Source organism: Podarcis tiliguerta, assembly GCF_965153285.1.
Source record: "Podarcis tiliguerta genome assembly, chromosome: 13".
Lineage (NCBI taxonomy): Eukaryota > Metazoa > Chordata > Lepidosauria > Squamata > Lacertidae > Podarcis > Podarcis tiliguerta.
Genome location: NC_139546.1, coordinates 19,720,872 through 19,744,478, shown reverse-complemented (window position 1 = coordinate 19,744,478; position 23,607 = coordinate 19,720,872). Strand labels below are relative to the sequence as shown.

The window sequence follows — 23,607 nt, the reverse complement described above, 5'->3', positions numbered from 1 at the left end:
CAATATTTTCAAAGGAAAACATTGGCATCAATACACTAATAAAATAGATATAAAGGTACACCTATTATGAATTTAATAGAGAGCAGCTAGGCCAGAAATCGGAGCAATTTCTTATGGAGTCTGGCCATAAGATTGCACTCTACTGATTTCATTGTCTTTGGCAACTGAAAATAATGCATTTGTCAACTAATGATAGGACAGCTGCCGACCTCAGAGCATCCTGACTTGCTGTGTGCTGTCTGGGGGAGTTTAGTAAGTTGTCATAAGCTGCACATGGAGCAAGAATAGACAGGCTTCTATAAGCTAGCAGCCCAGTGTTATTAATTCCCCCCAACATCATAAACAAAACCCCACCAATTAAGTGATAAATAAAGAGTTTAGCAGTTTCTCCAATAAGATGCACATCCACCAAACTGGTCAAAAGGCAACTCTGTTGTGATCAGATCCACCTTCACTGACATTTCTTACTGCTAGAGATAAAAAAAAAGCATCCAAAAGCTGGATCATCAATGGTTTGATGTGACAGCTAATACAGCCTTGCAGAGCCTCAGCTACTAGATCAAACCAGAGCTCCCTGAAAGAACTTCACTCCTTTGCCAGCAAGCTGAGCAACAGATTCTAAGACTAAAATGTGCAGAGGTGAAAAGACTTCACTCAAAATGCACTTTTTCCTCAACTTATAAAAAGCACAGCACTATGAAGTGTTCTGGCGTACTCTTTGGGATAGGCCTGGAAAAGCCCATATATTCCTGCAAGAATACAATCTGAACGAACAACTGTTAATGCTTTATTTTCACAGTTCAGTCTCCTTTATGGGAGCTTGCAACAGGTACATGTGATCTGGCACTAGGTACTCACCCCAAGATTAAACAGGCATGGCTTTCTATTCTTTAAAACAGTAAGTCAAGCAAACCACAAGAGCAGTAAAGGAAGAAGATCAGTAAACCAAGCCAAGCTCCCCACAGAATAAGAGAAGCCCAGCTTCCCAAAGCACAAACACACAGCGTCTATACGCCCTAGAGAAGAATTTAGAGGAGGGGAACAGCAAGAGACTGAGGCTGCCACAGGCACAGGCACATCCTTATCTCTGTTTCCAACTTCTGATCGATCCATCATGCAAATGCGCCGACAGCTTTAGCTCCTGCTTTTTGCTGTTATGTACAGAATCACCTGAATAGGCTAACCATTTTGTCTGCAAAGGAACATTGGCCACGAACTGGCTGGTGCTAAACCAAGATGATCCAGATACAGTTCCCTCCCCCCCCCCCCAAAAAAAGAAAACCCTGCAGAGAAAGGAGGTGGTAGAATATCATAGCAATGAAATCAAAGTGCAGCAGAGAGGGGAAAGTGTGTTATAATGGGGCACCACTACTCCCCATCTCTGTCAATGTTCTTCCTGCCCCCCCCCCATTTCCCCAGAATAAATCCTTCTCCTTTCCGACCTACATTAAGCTCCTAGCATGTTCCTTAGCCATTTATCATAGCCAAGTACACCGAATACATAGCAGAACACCCTGCTACTGCTGCCCCCATTACTTCCACATCCCTCGCCAGGTGCTTGCTGCTCCCACCATTTCACAACACAGAAGCCCTCAGCTGCCACTGCTCTTCACTGATCTCGGCCTAACTTTTCCACACCCACTGTTTGACCTGCCCTATAGCTTCCTCTGTTCCAAGACCATTTGCAAATGTTTTCACAAATCCCCACCTGTTCAAGCAGCCTCCATTTTCACAGCCCAGGAAAGCCACTAAATATTCCCTCTGAGACCTGAACCTGCTTGGTTCCACCTGCAGCACCTCCATCAATTATTAGTCCTTTAAAAATAATAATGCTACAGCTCTTGTTTTTGTTGCAACAGGCTATTATGACTCCCCCTCTGGAAGCTGACCCTTTTTTTTCTTCTACGCTCCCACCCAACATTTGGCCTATCCCGTTTCTTCACCGTATATACGTATTTTCATACCTTCTCCCACAGATGCATCCTAACTTGGGCCACAAGCACAGCTCCAGCCTGCAGTGCAAGCAGCTCCAGGGAACACCCCCCCCCCCCAAAAAAAACAGCACCGCCCCTACTCTTCCTCCACACCCACTTCATTTTAAACTGCTCTTTTCTGAGCCTTCTTTCAGCTGTGCAACGTTCCCTTTTACCCTTCAAAATAATACAACTCTGGCTGCATTCCAAAGTGTGGCCACATCATATGGCAACAATGATACTTGCAGCCTATTAATCTCCAACGTTGTGTTGTTTTAGCCTTCTCCAACACTTGAAGCGTAGGCCTTTTTCAGGGGAGCTTTCCACCAGGCTCCCAAAGATCCCTTTTTGGTGTGGACACAGCCAACCCACGCACCAACAGTATAATATGTAGGCAGGATTTTATGAGGGGTGTATGTGTTGGTTCATCCCAGTATGCATTATGTACATTAGTTTCTTGATAGGAGAATCTCTCCTGGAGTTTTTACTGCCTGTTCAACCCAGCAACTTGGGTCCCCGCAGATTGCCTGAACTCAATCATGCTTAATAAGCTTATTGTCAGCTGTAAACTGGGGGGAGGGGGGTCCCCTCATTGTTCACACCCTATGCCCCCTCGACTTAACCTTTGCCCCTTCAACTCCACAGACCAATCGCCCTCAGATGAAGGGCAGCATACAAATTTAATAATTGCTCGACTACCTCAGAAACTACCTCAACCCCCCCTCGCCTTCTTTGCACCTTATTATTTTAATAACAACTTGCACCCATTGCTTTCTCAGCCCACCCCCCCATCCCCGAACCCATCATTTGCCCTCATGCACCCCTTTCTCCAACACGGCTCCCCCACCTTACTTCCCCCTCTCTACTGCACCCCACCCAGCTGCTCAGCCCCCCAACAGCCCTCAGAAACACTTTCTACCCCCCCACACCTCGAACTTACCGGTTTTATTCCCCTTCCTCACTGTTTGCTTGCTTGCTTGCCCACCTACGGCCCCTAACCTGCTGCCCCCTGAAGCGGCTACCTACCCTGCCCCCCCCACGTAGTTAGGCCTAGCCAGGTCTCGTTTAACGGACGTCCCCGCCCCCCAGTTACCTGCCCGGCCCCCATCTCCGCCTCGACGGTGCTGCAGCTGGAAGGGGACGGTGGCCCTGAGCGGCTGCAGCCCGCCCCGGCAACACGAGGAGGTGCCTGCCGCCATGGACCAACCCCGCCACCTTCCAAGCTCCGCGGGCGAGGTGGCCGCGCCAGCAGCTTCCCGAGCGCCCGGCTGCAGCCCCTCTCTCGCCGCCTCCGCCGCCGCGACTGAGCCGCCCGCGGGACGCCCCTGGCACTGGGTCCACTTTTCAACGAGCTAGGGGCGGGACCCCGCACGGAGGATGCCGGTCATTGGTCAGGGGAGTTGGGTTGGGCGGGGTCCCTGGTATAAGACCACGCCCACGGAACCGCCCACTCGCCGTGCACAGAACGGAGGGCCAATGGGGAGGCTTGGGGCTTCTTGCACGCAGCGCGCGACCTCTTCCAACTCTTCCTGCAGGTTTGCTTAAGACGGTCACCATAGACTTGTGCTGGTAAGGCTCCTATGCAAGGCTGCTCGGCTTGGGGGTTTCTCGAGTTGTGGTGGGGTTTTGTGTGCGTGTGCCCCAAAGGTAGCGGCGGGAGTGAGAGAAATGCAGGGTTTTTTGTTTTTTTAAATGCACCGAGCAAAGCAAGACGCTATCTCCCCCCCCCAAAAAAAACAACAACCAACCCCCGAAAGGAAACAGCTGGCGTTCCTTCTAATTTCACCTTTTATTTCCTGTGGAAAATGGGGTTTTGACACACGGGCGTAGTCGGGGGGGGACTGCCCCCCTAAATCAAGCAAGTAAATCAAAACACTTAACTAAAAGTATACATTGACAGATTTTTCAGTGCACAAGGGGTCGAAAGAAAGACATTTAAAACAACCGTTGTTGAGACATTTCATTCCAAATCTGCTCAGAGCCAGGCAAAGGATGGTGACAGGTGGGTGTCCTGCCCCCCCCCAAGCATAAATCCTGGCTACAGCCGTGGTTTGGCAACACGGTGGTTATTAGCAGTGGGGGCATGTCTTAATCAGCAGAAATGTTCTGTGCTCAGAGTGCCGCACCCCCTCCATAAAACTCGCTCCAGGATTTGGGGAGGAGAAAGCTCTTAAGGAATAAAACTCAATTCAATAGCCAGGGCACCCAAGCAACAGTTGGAATCCAGCTGAATTTGGGAGTTGTAAAGTTATCTGGTTCTCCATCCCCACTGTCAGGTCTTGAACTTAACACTGAACTTGAGCGTTGACTTGTAACACAGAACTAGCAGCCCCATGAGAAGCAGCCTTAACATTCATTTCCGTGTACAAAGAAGGAACGTGGATATTTGCCACACATCGCTAACCCATATGCTATCGCTGGCATGCTTTGTCCCCACCAACAGCCTCCAAATGCAGAGGCCCTGACAACACAGCCCTACCTGTAACCAATGATCTCTCTCTCTCTGGGCCTACGAGGCATGTGACAAGATGGCAAACACAGCTCGCAGAGGAAGCACAGACGTTGCAGGAACACCGATAGAAACTACGCCAAAATTAGTGCCAAATATACGAAGTGAATGGTGGAATAGCAAATAGATGGGAGGCTAGGAGAAGACCTGGCTTGCACTGGTGCAAGGGACAGTGCACTTGGCAGTCAACCTAGATGAGATGGAGTGCAAAATTGGACTGTTAAGGAGCAGAGGTTCAGCGCTTCTGAAGTTTAGCAATTCGATGTCAAGGTGGGGAACGTTTTTTTCCTCCTCAGTTTACTTGGAAGTCTGAACTCTCCCTGCATTCTTAAACATAATGAGGCAAAGCCTCCTTTCTGACCATTTTGCTATTACAGGTAAACAAGGAGGAGGAAGTCTAAATTCCTAAACAAGGGGAAGTTTTCCAACTGCATCCCCAAGCAAACAATAGAACAAATTAAAGGAGCTGTGCTAAAATCTGGGTGTGCAATAAGTCATGTAAAGAGCCTTCCTTCCTTATTTATTTATGCTTTATTATTTTGAAAGGCATTTTTACCTTTACTAGTCTTCTCTGGAGTGTCTGCAAAGTAGCTGATGTGGTGTGCCTATCTCTTAAAGAAGCTAGAGCAGACTCCCTAAAGCCTGAAGGAGATAAGAGGCAGGGATAAAGTAGCAGCAGGTGCTCCTGTTTCTGCAAGACAACTTTCTTGCACAGAACCTCAGGATAGATCTCCACATCCTAGCCCCCCCCCCCCCCCCAGTTTGTAAAGAGCCAGACCGTATACAAGAAAGACTTGCCAAGTGATTCACAGGTCAGCACTGGATTTAAACCATTCTTACAGGGCCAGGGAAGTCAACACCTAGCAGATTTACTTGCACATAAATTCCTTTGAAATGGATGAGCCTTGTTTCCATACAAGTGTGCTGAACACTAAAGCTTTGAGACTGCTATGCACATGTACTTAGATGTGACTAACCAGCCGGTTTTAAATTGTTTCAATGTCTTACAGGATTTACATTCATTTTATTTTTATAGTTTTATTCTGTTACAAGCCACCACCCTGGACTCTTATTAATGCTTGTCAGTAAACAAAATAAAAACCTACTTCAGTCTCTGGTCCTGACCAAATAAAAACAGAGGGGAAGCCATAATAGATCTGTTACAAGACTAACTTTCATTTTGTAGCACCTTAAAACAAATGTCTTAACATTGAAGGAACCCCAAGTCTTTGTTTTTATGTGGAAGTAAGTCCCACTTAACTTAGTGCAATTTATTTCCAAGTAAATATTCAAAAGACCAGTGTGCACAATTTATTAAAGCCCCAGAAATGCCTTCACATAAAGTGGGTCCTGCAACAACTGTTTAAAAAAGAAAGAAAAATGGGATAGAGAAAGGGGACAGTGTATGCCTACACCAGAAGTTTACATTAATTCCACAGTTTGAATTACCATGGAGGAAACTACTCCACCCTCAAATCCTGGGAATTGTACTTTTGTGTAGGGGCAAAAATTCAGTGCTACAGACTTCTTCATCTTATAGCTCAATTCAAGGTTCTAATACTGGAATATGGAACCTTTGACCTTCCAGGTATTGTTGGACTCCAACTCCCAGGAGACCGAGCCAAGATGGCCAATGTCAGGGATGACTGGAGTTGTAGTCCACCAACATATTGTGGGCACCAGGCTCCCAAGTCTTTGTTCTAGTATGTCTGTAGTGTGCATGTGCTTGAGAGGAGCTACACATCTTAAACTGTAGGTCCTAGATCTGGACACCTTGCATTTCCTTGCATCAGAGCTACCCACTTGCAAATGATTCTTATGTTAGGTTCTTAATGCCTTTGGAACAACCCCCATTGTAATTCAAATAAAAGGAAGATTGATAACATTTGCCTATCAGAACACCGTTGTAGTTTTGCCTAGGTAAGAAGATAGACCAGGGCAGCACTCGGCTTTTGTATTTTCAGAAATGAGGAATTAGCCATTTTATTTTTCTCTCTCCTAGTAGGCCTTGGTACAACCTGAAGTCTGCTACCACCTCTCACATTCCATCTTAAGATTCTTACCAGTTGCAACCTTTATCACTAGCTTCCTCCAGTTTTGTCGGCCTGATGAAAGGTTCTGGAGAACTCGAAAGCTTACCACACTATCTTGTGACATTTTGGTTGGCCTAAGAAAGGTATTACCCTAGCAGTGTTTTGGATTACTTCTTAAGGACCAAAACCGCTACTTTGCTTTTTGTGGCACCCCGGAGTATATTATAATGATGAAGATGCATTCCTTATCCTGGTTTTATGGTTAGACTGCTGACCTCCTCCCTCCCACGTCCTTTCTGTACCATATCCTGTCTCCACCCACTCGCACAGTTCAGGTTTATAGTGCAGCTGAGCCATTCAACCTCATTGCATCAATGATGGTCCAAGTGCAAGAACACTGACATTAGCATCCCACCCCTCAGCTGGCTGACACTTTCACACCAAACAGGCTCGGAGCATTTAGCTCCCTTTGGGGGTTGAACCACCATAAATTTAGCATTTGCATTTTTTACTGCTTATGTCTGCATCTGGCTTTAACAAGTTGCCAGGTTTTAAGAGGCATAAATTGAACTTGCTGATAGGACAGTGGGGAGCTCACCCGTGGGTATGAGTAAGCTATTTATCCGTAGCACTAAGACAAGATAGGCTACGGATAGCTTGGATTTCAATATCAAAACTCTACTCATAATTACAACACTATTACTAAATTCCAACCTTATTATCTGTAATCTAGCCGTATTCAGAAACCTGGATATGGGATACACGGACCAAACTGACAAAGCATCTCAAACAGACTTACTATGCCACTGTCTGAGGAGTGTCATAAAGACTTTTTTTATTCTGCTTTGATTTTAATCTGTAAACCTCCTGCTGTGGCAATTCTTTTTAAACTGACCCAGTTGTTTATGCCCCTCCCATGCACTGTTTTTTTCCGTTTATGTATTGTGTTTTTTAAACTGCAATAAAAATGAGATTTTAAAATCTGGACATCACCTCAGGGACCCATTTGGGGCTAAAAAGATGGGGGTAGAAATGTTGTGTGTTTGGTTGGTTCCCCCCCCCCTTATTTGAAGTTTTGAGCCAAATGCGCCAAAAGGGTATCTCACAGGGTATATGGGTGACATGAATGGTGGTGACTGGGGTGGCCCCAAGCTTGTTTTATACACACAGGAGTTCTTTAATTCTTTACTGAGAAATTGCAAGAGAGATTCCCAGGGAGTCTCTGCTTGAGCTGAAACAAAGCTGTGGGGCATACATTCTATTGGCAAATAAAGGCACAGTATCTCAGGGAACAGTAGGGATGGCTCAAGAGCATATGTTCTGTGGGCATAAGGGTTCTGTGAACTTCATCTGAACCTCTGAAATGAATAAGGCACTAGGAACTGAAAGTAAAGAACCCTCAACTGCAGGGTAGTTGTGAGGACACAGAACAGAAAGATTATAAAGCCGTACAGCATACACACTATATTTGAAGCATCTCCTGACCCCCAGCACAAGGAATTCTGGGCACTGTAGTTTGTTAAGATTTGCTGAGAGTTCGGACTACTGTGCCTAGAATTCTCTGAGAGAAAGAATGTGCTTAAAGATAAGTGTGCTTGCAACTGTAGTCTGATCCTAAACAGCTAGTTAAGAGTGTGGTGCTGATAATATTGAGGTTGCAGGTTCGATCCCTGTATAGGACAGCTTCTTATTCCTGCGTTGCAGGGGGTTGGATTAGAACTAGATGATCCCCAGGGTTCCATCTAACCCTACAATTTTATGAAGACTCAGAATTAAGCACTGACCTATGCATAGCTACCTGCTGGTGGGAGAACCCACTTTAATGGGGATACTTCCAACCAAACATGCTTAGGAACAGGCTACAAATCTCAAGTAAGGCTTACAATTCATATTACTGTACAGTAAAAGATTTGCATTCAGGCTTCTTAGATGTAAGGCCCACAGAACACAATGGTACTTCCTTCTGCATAAGCATGCATACAGGTAGGGGCCTGCCAAGTCTGTTCTTTATAAATGATACAAGGCTATATTTAATAATGATTTGTGTTTTAGTTAATTGACATATTAAGAAAGCAGTATCGTTTAGTTTATATTATGCATGCTGCTATACCTTTAGAGGACTTCTCTCTTACTGTAAGGTAAAAAGCAAGGTTTTTCAGAAAACTACGACCTGACACCCCCCAACCCCCAATGTACTGTATTAACTTCTTTTTTAAAAAAATGCATTGCCCAATTAGTCAGTTTTTTAGTAGAAGTTTTAAACTGATTAATCGACCTAATCAGTCAACGAGATGGAGCCTTAGATTCAGTAATTCAGCCCGTTGTAACTTCTCCAACATCCTACTGAAATAGATAATCGTGCACCTTTTCCTTACACATAGGGGAAGCACAGCCTCCGTTGCCCGAAGTAAAGATGGTTCTTCCACCACGAAGAACGCAGGCTGGGCCCCTAACCAAAGATGGCGGATCCAGCATCGGGGCGAATGCGAACCGCACTGCACTTGAGGTCGCTCGACCTCGAGTGCAGGAAACCACCAACGGTGCCCACCTCAAACATGGCCGCCCCCGCTATAGCGAGTGGAGGAGATGCCCACAACCAAGATGGCCGCGGCACTTCATCGGTGACTGGTTCTCGGAGGCGCCAATCCCGACTCCAAGATGGCGGAGCGCCGTCGGCGTGAGGTGAGGTTTGTCTGCGTCACGTGACAGGCAGGACGGGGGTGTGTGTATCCCCGTCGTGTGTCCCGGCGGAAGAGTGAAGGGAGTCGGCTGAAAGGTCGCAGCTGGAGGGAAAGGGAAAACAAAGCGGCGCGGCCTAGCGCTGGAGAACCGGAGACACGCCAGTCACCACGGATACAGCCGGAGCCAACGCGGCGGCCGGGGCGCAGCCACCCTCGCTGCCTCCGCCGCCTCCTCCGCCGAGGATGTCGCGTAGGAAGGTGAGAGAGCGCAAACCGAGCCAAACCCCCTTCCCGTCTCCTCTCCTTTAGCTGCATAGACCGTCAGGCTCGAAAACCAGTTAAAAACGTAGGCCTTCAAGCCCCTGCTTCATCTCGCGTCTTGATTGGTCGCCGCTGCCTCCCGCCGCAACTTCTATGGCCATCTTCGCCATCAGTCAAGCGCAGCCCCCACCCTCAACGGTTATTTGTTTCCCTCCACCCTTTCGGTGATTGTTGTGTCCCGCCTCCTTTCGTTGCTCATTGGCTCCGGCGCTGAAATGCCATTGGCTGCTTTCCCTATCACTTCCTACTGGCGCGGTTTTCTTTTCCCCTCCTCCCCCGTCGCTCCTGTTCCCAACGACTTCATACTTGGCTAGGTGCCTTGGGAGCGGGTGTTGAAGTAGCTGCTGATTGGCCGGGCATTCTGGCCTGAATTGGCGTCCACGGGGTCCCGCCCCTCTCTTCTTTCTCCGTTTCCCATTGGGGGACAGGGTCCCGTAAAGGTCCTCCTCCTCGCTGTTATGATTGGAGGAGAGGGAAAATGGCACAGAGGGTTCAAAACACAGCAAGCAAGATGGACTGGGCCATGGGGATGGGTAGCAGCCATGTCTATAGTTTTGTGCCTACTTGGGTGTAAGTCCCATGGAATTCAGTAGGGGTTTCTTATAAGTAAATCTTCTTACAATCAGTCTGCATGTATAAAAGGATTGATCATTCTGGATGCAGATCCAAGGCGGTTTTTGCAACTATCTAGTTTTAGGTACAGATAGAATGAGTTTTATTTCAGGAGAGTAGGAATTCTACACGTTTTTTAGAGGACTTTCCATAGTCTCTTGCAACAAAAGAAGGGAGGTTGCAACGTGAATGACAATTCACCAAGAGGTTTAATAATAGGACATGTTTCGTAGTAGCTGTATCTTGAATTGGGCTGCAGTCTTGGTTTTGAACCATCGAGTCTTTAAACTTGGGCAAGAACCAAGTTTTGCTACCCTGTACAGATCTAGCTTAAAAGAGCAGATTTCTAGCCCACAACATGTTAAACATGCAGTTGTTGCTCACAAGGAGTCTGGAAGGCCCAAAGTTTCAATCTTCATATGGCTTTTTAAAATGTATTTCTTTTATGAGACACACACATGCATATACACCATGGGGGTTCACCCGATTCCTTTGCTTTGAATCAGCATTGCTGTAGCATCTGGTCCTTCCAGGTTGTTCAGTGATCTCATTAGTCTGTATATTAAAATAATTATGTTTCGCTAAAGGTTCACAGCAACAAAATATAACATTTAGCAGACCAGTTTTTTACTTGTGCAGATTGTCTTAAAGCAACGAGTAATAACCTCATTTCATGCAAGTGGAAAGGAGGAACAAATATTGGGGGAAAGGAAGTCATGGGGAGAGAGAGAGAGAGAGAAGGGGTAGGATAACCCATTTTAGGCTCTGGTCCTGACCACATTTGTCTCCAGCTGCACCCACCATGCAGCTCCACAATATATTACCCCCAGGTAAATGTGGCCCTCAACAGAAAAAAGGTTGACTGCCCCAGTCATAATCAGAAATGAATTGGGATGGCACCTGCAGCATTTGAAGACCCAGCTTCATGTCTGTTTGGAGTGCTATATAAATGAAATCCTCATTCCCTGCAACTCTAGATTATTTTCTCCCCCTTCCCTGATATCCCTCTTGTGTCACACACATCCTTACAAGTGGGGAAATAGAGTCGGAGGGGGAAAAATGTGGGAGGAATTACAGTAGAAATTGGAAAGCATGATGGAGGAATTTGCTCTCATGGTCAAACTTAAGGTCCTGAAAGAATCGTGAGTCAGAGGAGGGCTATTCTTTATGCTTGTTCAGTCCTGCAGTGGAAGCCAAATTGAGATGTTTGCCTTTCCCTGCAGTGTGCTGGCTTGTCTTACATGCTTGAGTCTCTTTTAGAGCCATCTGGTCTGCAGCCCCCCTCTATGCAACACACCTGGTGTCTTCTCCTGCTCTGACTACTGAATATATTGCACCAGCTGAATGTGAGGTGGGGTGCTTTCTGCTTGTGTACATGCTTCCTTCCTTTCCCACCTACCCCCTGCGGGTAGCAATAGAACAGATTTCCCTGTCACTGCATTTCTGTCACCTGTTATATTTCTGCCTGCCCGAACCAGGCTGCAACTCTTGAATGTGTGGGAAGTGGCTGATGGGTGAACGGTCTTTCATCTGTTGCAATGTCGTGATCCTACAAAAAGAGAATTGTTTTGTGACAGGTTCAAAATTGATGCCAGTAGTAGCAGACTGTGAGTTCAAGAGCCAAACTCGGCTACTCTTTCCTGCAGAGTAGAGAATAGGCTTCCATGCTTGTAGCAAAAGATGCATTGTGCTGGCAAAAAAGGAAAAAAGTTATCATCTTTAGGCTGGCTATTTAAAAGGAGCAGCAGCTGCTTCTACAAATACAATGTTTGTTTCAGACTTGAGGAAAGCTAGTCTGTGTAGTAGGTTTGGCCCTCCAGATGTTGTTGGAGTATAAATTCCATCCTGCCTAACTGTTGGCTGTGCTGACCAGGGCTGATGGGCATTGGAGTCCATCTGAAGAGCAACAGTAAGTCCCATCCTTGCTGCATAACTTTCAGTCTTAAGTGGATTGCTGTGTGCCCCTGGATGAATTGTTCAGCTATAGCTTTTGTTCCCTGGGTTTTGAGATCTCATCCCTGTTTGGTGGCAATTGCAAAAACAGACTTTTGCTCAGAGTGTGTTGAGTCCTGTGATGTGAAGATTGTGGTATACACAGACTAGGTGGAGTTGCCACTTTTTGTCCAGCCCTGTGTCTTTTTAACAACAGAAATCAAGGAGGTGAACCTTTACCACTACTTATCTTTATGCTAGGAAGAAGAATTGCCTGCACACTTGAGGCTTGCTAAGGCACTGTACCATATCCTCCCCTATTGTGTTGACTGAATGAGCCTGAGACTTGGGTTACAGGCACAGTATGCTTCTCCTCAGGCTGAAGGCTGTTTTGAAGTTGTGGTCAGCATACAACAGAGCTCATTTCTTCTGATGGGATTGGTCCTGTTGCCTTCTAGATAAAGTTCTGGAGAGTTTGGTTTGACCTATGCAATCCCTCTTGACTGAAATCAGAGATCAGTACCATCACCGTGTCCCATTGCAATCCCATATACTAAATGAGCACTCACATATAGCTGTATGCACGGTCTGGACAGCAAGAGCACAGAGAGAAATATTCTTGTGGATGTGTGGAGACTCATCAGTGCTTTAACCTAAGCGTTTTGTTCCAATCCGTTGTAAGAGGTTTCTGTTTTGGCTTGGTATTTCTGCAAGCACAGTGCGCAGTACTTACTAGTTTACGATATCCGTTTTTCTGAAACATTTTAGTTAGTGCTGCTCCTCAAGGAGTAGACCCCAGATAAATGGTACATGTTGCTTATGTGGCTGAGTCTTTGGCCTTTCAGAGGAACGCAGGCAGCAGTTCTGACGGAACCGAAGACTCCGATTTCTCCACGGACCCAGAGCATACAGACAGTTCAGAAAGTGACGGGACGCCACGCCAGTCTGCGCGTGTGACTCGCTCTTCCGCCAGGCTCAGCCAGAGCTCCCAAGGTAGAGCATTTGAATGTTTGGTCTTAAGCCTTATTCTAAATGGCATGAGCTGTATAATAAGCTGGTGTCTGCCCTCCCCACCCCACTCCGTACACAGGCACAGCCAAAATCGTAATTGGAGACATGCTAACTTTAGTCCTACCCACCCCTGAAGCCCTGTAAGCCATTGCATGTTCTGCATTAACCACCTTGTGGACATGCAACAGGTCAGTCTGTAAGAGAATGACCTCTAAATAATAACACCTTTAAAACGAGCTTGAGCATCAAGTTGAGGATATTGATGGGTCAATAATTAGGATTCTGTCTCCCTGGAGGATTTCCAGACTTCTGTTTGGTGTATGCAAAGAAGCAGCAAGGAGTGGCATTGCAAATGTTGGGTATTCCAGTATTATTCCCATATTCCAGAGAAAGGCAGAGAGAGTGGCTCTGAGACCAGAGCTGAGTTGGGATTTGAACCCAGGATCTGCTCGCTCACATCCGTAACTTACACTGGCTCTCATATGGTCAAAATCTGAACTTGGGCATGGAGTAGTATCAGAAAGAAGCTCATTTATTACCTTACTGTTCTTTGCTCCCTAACTTTTGAAAATCCTGGCTATATTAAAATTCTTAAATCTTCAGAACTTATGTTGATGATGTTGGGAAGGCAGTCTGCACTGTGTCCTTCCGTGCAGGGGCAGATATTTTTGCAGTGTGAGTGTTGCAAATGGTTTCTCTCAATGAAACACTTGTGTGTGTGTTTCCCCACTTCCTTACCTCCCCATCCTCTTAAAACTAGATTCCAGCCCGGTTCGCAACCCACCATCGTTTGGAGCAGAGGAGCCTGTTTATTCCACCCGGAGGGTAACCCGTAGCCAGCAGCAACCCACACCCGTGACTCCCAAGAAATATCCCCTTCGACAGACCCGCTCGTCAGGATCTGAAACGGAGCAAGTGGTTGACTTTTCAGATAGAGGTTTGTAAATGGCTGGGCAGGATGTAGAGTGACTAAAACTGGCACAGTCTGGGATCATGCTGAATTTCTTTCTATCATGTTCTTCATCGGATTTCTTTAGAACTTTTATGACTTCTAGGTTAGGTTGAGGGGCACTAGCTTCGCCAAGGCTGCTTTCGAAATACTAGTTGCTGTGTTGATCCCAAAGAGAGGGAAAGCACAGCTGAGATGATGCCCAGTTGTAATCGTCTTTTATCTGCCCCTCTGATTTCTTGCTCCATCTCAAGATCACCCTGGCAGTTTTGGTTAGGAGAGCAACGATACATTTCCTAGTACAGTACAGTCATACTTTGGGTTACAGCCGCTTCAGGTTGCATTTTTTCGGGTTACGCACCCGCCGAAACCCGAAAGTACCAGAACGGGTTACTTCCGGGTTTCGGCAGTTGCGCATGCGCAGAAGCACCGCTGCGGGTTGCAAACGTGCATCCTGCACGGACCACATTCGCAACCCGAGCGTCCACTGTACAGTGGTACCTCGGGTTAAGTACTTAATTCGTTCCGGAGGTCCATTCTTAACCTGAAACTGTTCTTAACCTGAAGCACCACTTTAGCTAATGGGGCCTCCTGCTGCCGTCGCGCCGCCAGAGCACGATTTCTGTTCTCGTCCTGAAGCAAAGTTCTTAACCTGAGGTAATATTTCTGGGTTAGCGGAGTCTGTAACCTGAAGCATAGGTAACCTGAAGCGTATGTAACCCGAGGTACCACTGTATTGCTTTTTTAGGCCTGGCATTTTGACCTACAAGGGATTCTGGGGAGGACTCTCCCCCCCCCCCCCCAGTTTATTGGGCTCTGCTCACTTTTGTAACGTTGTGACTCTACACAGACACTAAAAACGCCGCTGACCACGATGAGTCGCCACCCCGCACGCCGACTGGCAACGCCCCGTCTTCTGAGTCCGACATCGACATCTCCAGCCCCAACATGTCTCACGATGAGAGTATCGCCAAGGATATGTCCATGAAGGATTCGGGGAGTGACCTGTCCCATCGTCCCAAACGCCGCCGATTCCACGAGAGCTACAACTTCAACATGAAATGCCCGACGCCCGGCTGTAATTCATTAGGTACGGTGGAACCTTCCATGATCTGAGATTTCATTAGCGGACTCTCCTCTTGCCCAAATCCCCCACGTGCCCTTTCTTGTTCCCAGCCCTAAGGCGTGTTCCTTTGGCTCTCCACAGGACACCTGACGGGAAAACACGAGCGGCATTTCTCCATATCTGGATGCCCACTGTATCATAACCTTTCAGCGGACGAATGCAAGGTAATTTATGCTCTTGGAAAATGAGCTTGTGGCAGTGGAAAGAGATAAGTCAGGAGGAATGGCACGGGGAGCGGAGAGAATTACAGCGCAGTTCATCCCACCCACCGTCTCTCCTCTTTCCAGTGCTGCTTTGCTGGAGAGAAGCGGTGCTCAGTGTTTGGACACACAGCATGGCCATGTAATGTGCAGCATGGCCATGTAATGTGCAGCACAGCCTTTGCCAACTTGCTGACCTTCAGATGTTTTGGATTACCATTTCTATCAGCGGTGCTGGCTGGATCCGATGAGAGCTGTAGTCAAAACCATCTGGAGAGCACCAGGTTGTCAAAGACTGGTGCAGTTCCTCTTCTCTGAGCGTTGTGATTTGTGACACAGAAACAAACACGGGGGCAAAATTCTCACGGGAAGCACACTATTTGAAGCATACGTAGGAATTTCTGTTCTCAGGCTTGTCCAAAAATCCAGCAAGCCTATAATTTGAGTTTTAAAATGGTTATTTGAAACTTGAATCAAACCCTTCGTTTGTAGGCTTTGGGTGAGTCTGTATGTTGGTATTCAAAATTTCAATTTACAAATTTCCTTTTTGTTTTGTTTTTCCAAGTATGTTAACATTTTTTTAAAAAATTGTATGCTGTTGAACACCAGCTGTTTGCAGCAAATGTCTCTCTGTGCATGATATTCAGAGTCTTTTTTGCACGTGACTTAAGATTATTTACTAGGGACTCTGGTAGTAACTGCTGAAATGAACTTGAGGTGGTAAAATGGGGCAGGGAGAGGTGATCAGATTTTCTCATATTGAATGCGTGTGTAGGAATTAGTTAAATTATTCTTTATTTTGTAAAATTATACCCTACAACTTCAGCCACCATGGTTCCCGGGGCAGAAGACAATGCAAAAATACAACAATGAAATCTAAAAATCCACCAGTAATTTGGGGCAGAAATTCCTGATGGAGCTGCGTAGCTTGAAGTTGGGCTTGAGCCCTGCCACTTCTCTTTTGAAATATCAAACCTTGTTTGGTCAATTGCGAATTGAGGGCTTATGGCTCCTTGGATGTTCCTTTCCTGCTTGCAAACCTCAGAGATGCCTGAGCTCAGGGCCAACAGTACCTTAATATTGTGGTTTTGGTTGGACTGTTCTTACATTATCTGAGCAAGAATTTGCATGGCGTGAGAAGGGAAGGATTGATACAATCTCTCTCTGGATTTCAAGGTGAGAGCGCAGAGCCGCGATAAACAAGTTGAGGACAGAATGCTGTCTCACCGACAAGATGATAACAACAGGCATGCTACCAGACATCAGGTACTTCCATCTTACATTTTTACTGTTGCACCTTTATCAAGTATGCACTGGCTTTGACACCCCAACAGGACCATCTTTTTTCTAGTGATCATTGACATCTCAGTTTCAGAAAACAGTTAAAAAACAAAAACAAAAAAACACAGAATCAAAAGCAATTTGGTGTGGAAATTCTGTCTGAACCTGTGTCTACTTATCTTGCTGACCACATTTTCTGAGTAATCTAAAACTCGGGGGGTGGGGGACAGGGATGATTCATTCTTCAGTTTTGCCAAGAAAAGAATAAATGTGTTTGTTTCTAAAATAATTGAATATAACTTGCCCCGTGATAACTTGAGAAGAATTCATTCTTTGTGCCTTGTTTGTGGGATGTGGTTCTTTAGATTGAGTTTACTCTGTGTATGTTCATCCTTCAGCAGTAGCAATAGATATGTGTGAAACCCCACCAAGATCTATGGGCATAGGGCAGTATACGAATTTAATAAATAATAATATAGTGGTACCTCGGGTTACAAACACCTCGGGTCGCAAACACTTCAGGTTACAGACTCCGCTAACCCGGAAGTAGTACCTGGGGTTAAGAACTTTACCTCAGGATGAGAACAGAAATTGTGCTCTGGTGGCATGGTGGCAGCAAGAGGCCCCGTTAGCTAAGTGGTGCTTCAGGTTAAGAATGGTTTCAGGTTAAGAACAGACCTCCAGAACGACTTAAGTTCGTAACCCGAGATACCACTGTAATATGTTTTGTATCCTTTCAAATGCCATACACTTCTCTGAAGGCAGGTATCACAGTCATCTTGTATGTTGCCAAGTGAGGGACATGTAAATAATCCCTGATATTTTTCAAGCACAGTCCCAAGTATACAAGGCTCCTGGTTTAATACCATCTTGCTATACCGGGATAAAACACACATAATACAATGCAGTGTGGCAAGAGTCCTGTTCTCCCATCCAGTAATAGTGGCCAATGTTCAGGCTCATGTTGGTTTGCAAGGGATGGTCTGGACTGTTTGACATGGAAGTGCAATAGACGAGCATCTAACTCCTGCAAAAGCATCCAGTGGTACCTCGGGTTAAGAACTTAATTCGTTCTGGAGGTCCGTTCTTAACCTGAAACTGTTCTTAACCTGAGGTACCACTTTAGCTAGTGGGAGCAAAGTATATGCTTGTGCCATATTGCATACGTACCATTCGGTGCCAGAAAGGTGTGGCCCTCCAGGTTGTTGCTGGACTCCAGCTCCCGCCAGCCCCAACAAGCACAGCTTGATGGTCCGGAATGATGGGGGTTGTAGTCCAGCAACACCTGGAGGGGGCACTGCGGCTTCCCATCTCTGTTGTAGCAGATGAAGCAATAGTTGGCCTGCTTTGGAGTCAGATGGCTCAGGATCCCGGGCAGGTTGCCGCCTCCTATGCATGTCCTGCGTTTGTCATCCCCTGTGTAGGCACCAACTGAAAGACAGCTAAGGTACAAAGAGAAAGTAGCGGAGATGAGGAAGAAGAGGAATGCTGGGCTGACAAAGGAGCAGAAGGAAAAGTACATGGTACAGAAGCTCTCTCTCTCTCTCTCTCTCTCTCTCTCTGAGGAGTGTGTGTTTGGCAGAATCAGGCCACCCTTAATGTCATGGCGCATTTCACACCCTGCATAGAGGGAATAGTTAATTTCTAACTGCATCTGATCCCAAGATTCTAGGTCATAGTGCTATACAGTCGAACCAAAACAAGAATAGGCAGCCATGAGCTAAACACTCCTCCAGTGATTTCAATTCGGTTTGTGAATTCCAGCCTTGCTGCTTCCCATCCCTTCTTGCACACAGACCTTCGTGTGCATTGGCCCTGCACAAGGCCATAGTTGGGGCGGGGGGCTTGTAGGCCACCCAGACCAGCCCCCTGTGCGATGTAGGAAATTAAGTGCTGGAGCAACCCCATCCGATTCCTGCCCAGCCTCTGCATTGACGGCCTCCAACAAGAGAGAGCCCACTGCCTCTCTAGGTAATTGGTTCCCTTCCTAAACTGCTCTTACCAATAGGATATTTCTCTGAATGTTCAATCAAAATCTATCCTCTAAATCCACTGGACTTAGTCCTGCCCTTTTGGACAGCAGAGAACAAGCCTCTGCCCTCTTCTGTTGGACAGCCTTTCATGCAGTTGAAGAGTGCTTCTGTAGATTTCCCATACTATTGTGTTCCATACTATATCTGTTGCCTCCCAGTTCATTCGGTCTCCACTGAGTGGGAAAGCTGTAGCCCTCCAGATGTCGTGGAACTACAGCTCCCATCAGCCTCTGCCAGCTGAGCCAGTGGTCAGGAATGATGGAAGCTGTAGCCCCAACAACACAGAGGAGGGCTGCCCCTTATCCACAGGCTTCTTGAAATGTGGTACCTAGAACTGGATACAGTACAGTGGTACCTTGGTTCTCAAACGGCTTGGCTCCCAAAGAAATCGGTTCCCAAACGCCGCAAACCCAGAAGAAAGTGTTCCTGTTTGCGAACGTTTTTTGGAAGCTGAATGTCCGACGCGGCTTCTGCTTGAGTGCAGGAAGCTCCTGCAGCCAATCAGAAGGTGCGCCTTGGTTTTTGAACCGTTTTGAGAGTTGAACGGACTCCCGTTCGACAACCAAGATACTACTGTATACGCTTCATCTCTGTATTGACTCCTTGCTTCTGCACTCACAGCAGCCCACAACTCTTCTTGCCCTTACAAGCAGTCCTGCATGACGCTTTCCTGGCTCCCTCGGCCTTCTACTTCCCACAGAGCAGGAGCCAGTGTAATTTCGCTGTCCAGGAAGAAAGGGCAGAGAGTGGAGGCTGAGGGAATCCACTTTCCCCAGGACAGGGAAACTATTTCTAAGAGATTATTTCTGCTGTTTGGTTTAGGAGCACCGGCAAACCTATGGCAACACTAGAGAGCCCCTTCTAGAGAATCTGACCAGTGAGTACGACCTCGAGTTATTCCGACGAGCGCAAGCAAGAGCCTCTGAGGATCTGGTAAGAGGACTGGGCTGGGTAAGATACACATCCTTCCACCTTCTAGGCTTGAAGTAAAACCATTTGTACTCTTTTTTTGTACTAAGCTGAGTGTGAATCACTTGTGACTCAGTTTGGACAGAATCAAACTTCTGAGCAAGGGCAGGTATTAAAGACACTGCAGTTGCAGTTGGAGGGAGCCTAATGCACCGTAAGAGCTGCAACAAATGTCACATAATGGTTTTGCATTGGCCCCTTTTTAGATTTGTGATGAAATAATCAAAGCACATTTCCCAATGAGACCAGCCTCTCACACTCTTTTCTTTTTTCTAAAAAAAAAATGCTAACAAAGGGCACATTTTAAAAAATGACAACGAAGAGGCGTGCGGAAAGTGGACCGATCAATTGTGTGGGAAAGCTCTGGCAGCAGAACAAGTTTTTTTAAGCTGCCGATGGCAGCAGAACGTGGATTCGGTTGGACCGGGGCTATGTCAGCTGAATGGAGGTTTCGCTGTAGATGCACTGGTCCTGCCAAAGGACCTCCAGAGAGAAAATGCCTAGAGAGAAAAGACGATGCTTTTGAAACCTCACTGCCTATCTGGAGATGCAGGTTTTTGGTTGCTTGAGGCTTAAGCTACATCTTAAGCGGAGTTGCATCATTCTGCTCCTTTCTCAAACTCAAAGCAGGCTGGGGTGGGAGACTGTGCCTGAGAAGACATTCAGGTGGGAATATGCACCCTTTCCCTCCTGCTCCTTTCCCAGCTCAAAACCTCCCTCCCCAAGCTTCTTTTCCACTTGAAGAGGATGGGGTGGCTCCTTCCCACCTCCCCAGAGTGAAAAAGCACCTTGAGCATAGCAATTTAGAGCTGCAAGACGACGAGAGCGCCATGGGATAAGCAGCCTCTCTTGGCCTGCCCGTTTTCTGCTCAGAGCAGACCGAGCTGCTTCAGGTTTAAATAGAAAAGAAAAAAAGCCTGGAGGAAAGAATTGCAGAACTACATGTGCCATAATCTTTGGAAGCCAAGATATGCAGACGTATATGCCCAGCCCCACTGTTTCTGAGCCAGCATTTCTTGGCCCTGCTGTTGGGGTGTGGATGGCTGTGTTGACGTGCCCCCGAGGACCGGCGCTGAAAAGTGTGAGAAGATGAAACAGCTTCGTAAGTGTTCTCATTTGGAAGAAGTGCCACTTTCTTTCCGCGGTGACAGTTACACTGAGCGCGGGCCTCCACCTCGCTGTCTTTTGCTGCGTAAGGAGGTGCCAGACTTCCGAAAGCAGTTGCCCGAGGTGCAGTCTGCATCTCTTTGGTTTCCCAGCTTGAAGAGTGCCAGAAGCCCTGGGGCAAGAGAATGGATCCTTTTTCATGTTTGATTGAAGCTCATTTGATGCTTTCCTTGTGATATGACCCCTCAGGCCCATGCTTCTCCCCCCAAAGATTAGGGAGAGACTTCTGGCAAACGTAGATCAAAGCACATAGAGCAAATCAAAACAACTAGAATCTTGGGGTTCTGCTGAGAGTGGACCACCACTTCCAGAATAATGCTTTGGTACTTCTGTTAAGTCACGTGGAAGTGCTGAGCCCCCTGTTCCACGTGGCCACGGCGGCTTTGAGAACAGCACTTTCTTCAGATTTGTGTTGGGAGTTAATCTGAAGAAGACTGCAAGCTGCAGGGACCTCCAAGCTCTCTGCATTGTTCAAGTCTTGGGGAGGGGAGCTTATTAACTGGCCTTCCAGATTTCCCGTCTCCCAACGGCTAACTGCGACCAGAGCTGCACAGCGGGTCAGGTTAACCACCGTGATGCCAGGGAGCCATGATTTACCACCAACTTCCTCCCCACAACCCCAGTCCTCGAGCCTCAGCAGGAATGCAGCGTTAAAAGCTACACATATGCCAGCTCGCCTCCGCTGCTGTGCCCTCATCTTGTTCACAACAAGAGAGGAAGAAAATACACACAGGCTTCGAAAATGAAAGGCAAGCAGGCAGTGTCTCCAGATTTTTCTCAGGCCTTTTGAAAACCAGGCCCAGGATGTAAAGCACCAAGTCAATGTGGTCCAGGGCAGAGGGAAATCACAGAGCCCCAATAGCTGCTTGTTAACCACGCCTTCACCCACTTGTGCCCTCCTGCATCCTCAAGGAATCCTGCCTCCAATGAATGCCATTCAGGGGAAAGCGGGCATGCCCTTTGAAAGCATGTACAGTGGTACCTGGATTTACGAACTTAATCCATTCCGGAAGTCCGTTCTTAAGCCAAGGCATGCTTTCCCATAGAAAGTAATAGAAAATGGATTAATCCGTTCCAGACGATGAAAAACAATCCCTAAAACAGCAATTTCACATGAATTTTACTGTCTAACAAGACCATTGATCCATAAAATGAAAGCCTCTATACTGTACTATAAAATAATAAGACAGTATTGTAGATGATAAAAAAAAATTAAAAAAAAAATTCTTACGTTCACTGATGATAATCATTGTTTGGATGTGGGGCTTTTATCTATTTCTGCAGTCACACAATCAACCAGTAACTGAACTGGGTTCCACACAGTCACAGAAACAAGTCAAAAAAGTGAAGTCACAAGCCACAGTCACAAGTCAACCCCATAAAACAAAGAATAAGTCACAGTCAAAAAAATGAAATTCACAAACCGGAACACCTACTTCCGGGTTTGCAGCACTCTTATTCTGTTCTAAAACCAAGGTACCGCTGTACCTGGGACACAGAAGCTACAAATGTGTAAAGACATTGAGTGAACACTGAATAGAGCTCTTTGAATTGTTATTTTTGTAACTTGCCAAAAGACTCCTCTAAGACACAAACACACTGGGAAATTTTATACAAGCAGTGAGAATATTTTAAATCCTTACTGCAGGGATAGGCTGGAGTGTGTCCTGGGACTCTGATGATACTTGTTGTTTTCCTGGCTGTAGGAGGAGGATGATAATGATTATGATGATTTGGTATTATTTGGTATTTATATGCCGCCCACCAGACTGGGTTACCCTACCACTCGGAGAGGCTTCCAACAAACTAAAACACAACATATCAAACTTTAAAAAGTCTGCATAAAGGGACTGGCGAATGTGAGAAAACCTTCACTACTGCACAAAGGTGTAAATGACATGTTTTGCTCTGTCTGCATTTGCCTCTGGTCTCATCCCCCACTATCATGTGATCCCAGAAGGTTGTTCAGAAGGGAATGGCCATCTGCCACGGATGCTTTAGCTGAGATTCCTGCATTGCAGGGGGGTTGGACTAGATGACCCTTGGGTCCCTTCCAGCATTCTATGAATGCTACCCTCAGGCTGAAGACAATTCCCTCCACAGCTGTTCTCAAGGCACCATGGTGAGGAAGAGGAGACAGAGGCTCTGGCTGCTGTCCTCTACTAGACACCTTCACATCGAATTTACACACATTGGGCTTGATCCAGCCTAAATTAGATTGCTGTCCTACTTGTGCTAAACTGTGGTTAAGTCCCATTGAATTCATTGGGGCTGAGTAGACATGGCCCCAATGCCTTTGAACTCGAATGCCTTTGAAATCATTGGATCCAGCTAGTCTTGACTTTAAAATTCCATGGATTTGAAAGCACAGTTAACTTGGGAAGGATCCAGACCGTAGTTGGCCAGTTCTGTGTTTCACAAGCTGCGGAGTTCAGTTTCCTAACAGTTTCAGTTTTCTGTTTGCAGCAAGTTTGTAGACCTTAAGGCTAAATAAAGAGAGGCTTGAATGTGGGTGGGGCAATTAGCATTTCCAAAGATCGGAGTGGGGCTTTGATGCTTTTTATAACTCTGCCGCTCCCTGTGATTAGTGAAATAAACTGCAAAATAAGCAACTCCGCATAAATTTCCTTAATCTGTGTATCACTTATACAAAACTCAGTTCTTCCCGATACTGGAGTTTGTTTTGATTGTAGAGGAGTTTTTGGGGTGGGAGGGATTTTTTTCTGTTTTCACATGGGTCTAGCATAGATCGTATGATTAAAGAGCATGGTGAACTGTTCCTTTTTTAAAATAATTTTGATTCCCCTTCT

The 23,607-nt window shown here is 46.5% G+C and overlaps 2 protein-coding genes and 1 long non-coding RNA gene across 4 annotated transcripts in view; 1 reads left to right on the top strand and 2 right to left on the bottom strand.

The window, feature by feature from the left end:
- Window positions 1–3,321, bottom strand: part of FAM117A (family with sequence similarity 117 member A) — a 39,193-nt gene extending 35,872 nt beyond the window's left edge. Inside the window, exon 1 of the mRNA XM_083408409.1 lies at window positions 3,067–3,321. Coding sequence (XP_083264535.1) covers window positions 3,067–3,172 — 106 coding nt within the window. The 5' untranslated portion in view covers window positions 3,173–3,321. The remainder of the gene's footprint in view (window positions 1–3,066) is intronic.
- A 97-nt stretch (window positions 3,322–3,418) lies between these two features.
- KAT7 (lysine acetyltransferase 7) overlaps window positions 3,419–23,607 on the top strand; it is a 32,081-nt gene continuing 11,892 nt past the window's right edge. The window contains exons 1-9 of one of the 2 annotated variants that reach the window (XM_083408395.1): window positions 3,419–3,542; window positions 8,897–9,454; window positions 12,907–13,054; window positions 13,833–14,009; window positions 14,872–15,111; window positions 15,229–15,311; window positions 16,524–16,613; window positions 18,053–18,151; window positions 19,484–19,594. In XM_083408395.1, coding sequence (XP_083264521.1) covers window positions 9,440–9,454; window positions 12,907–13,054; window positions 13,833–14,009; window positions 14,872–15,111; window positions 15,229–15,311; window positions 16,524–16,613; window positions 18,053–18,151; window positions 19,484–19,594 — 963 coding nt within the window. In that variant the 5' untranslated portion in view covers window positions 3,419–3,542; window positions 8,897–9,439. Of the gene's footprint in view, window positions 3,543–8,600; window positions 9,455–12,906; window positions 13,055–13,832; window positions 14,010–14,871; window positions 15,112–15,228; window positions 15,312–16,523; window positions 16,614–18,052; window positions 18,152–19,483; window positions 19,613–23,607 lie in introns of those variants that run through there. The other variant, XM_083408394.1, reaches the window with a different exon arrangement.
- Window positions 19,907–23,595, bottom strand: LOC310661904. Its single transcript, XR_014504163.1, has 2 exons — window positions 21,047–23,595; window positions 19,907–20,996 (listed from the first exon to the last, which is right to left on the bottom strand). It is a non-coding gene; the product is annotated as an uncharacterized lncRNA (long non-coding RNA).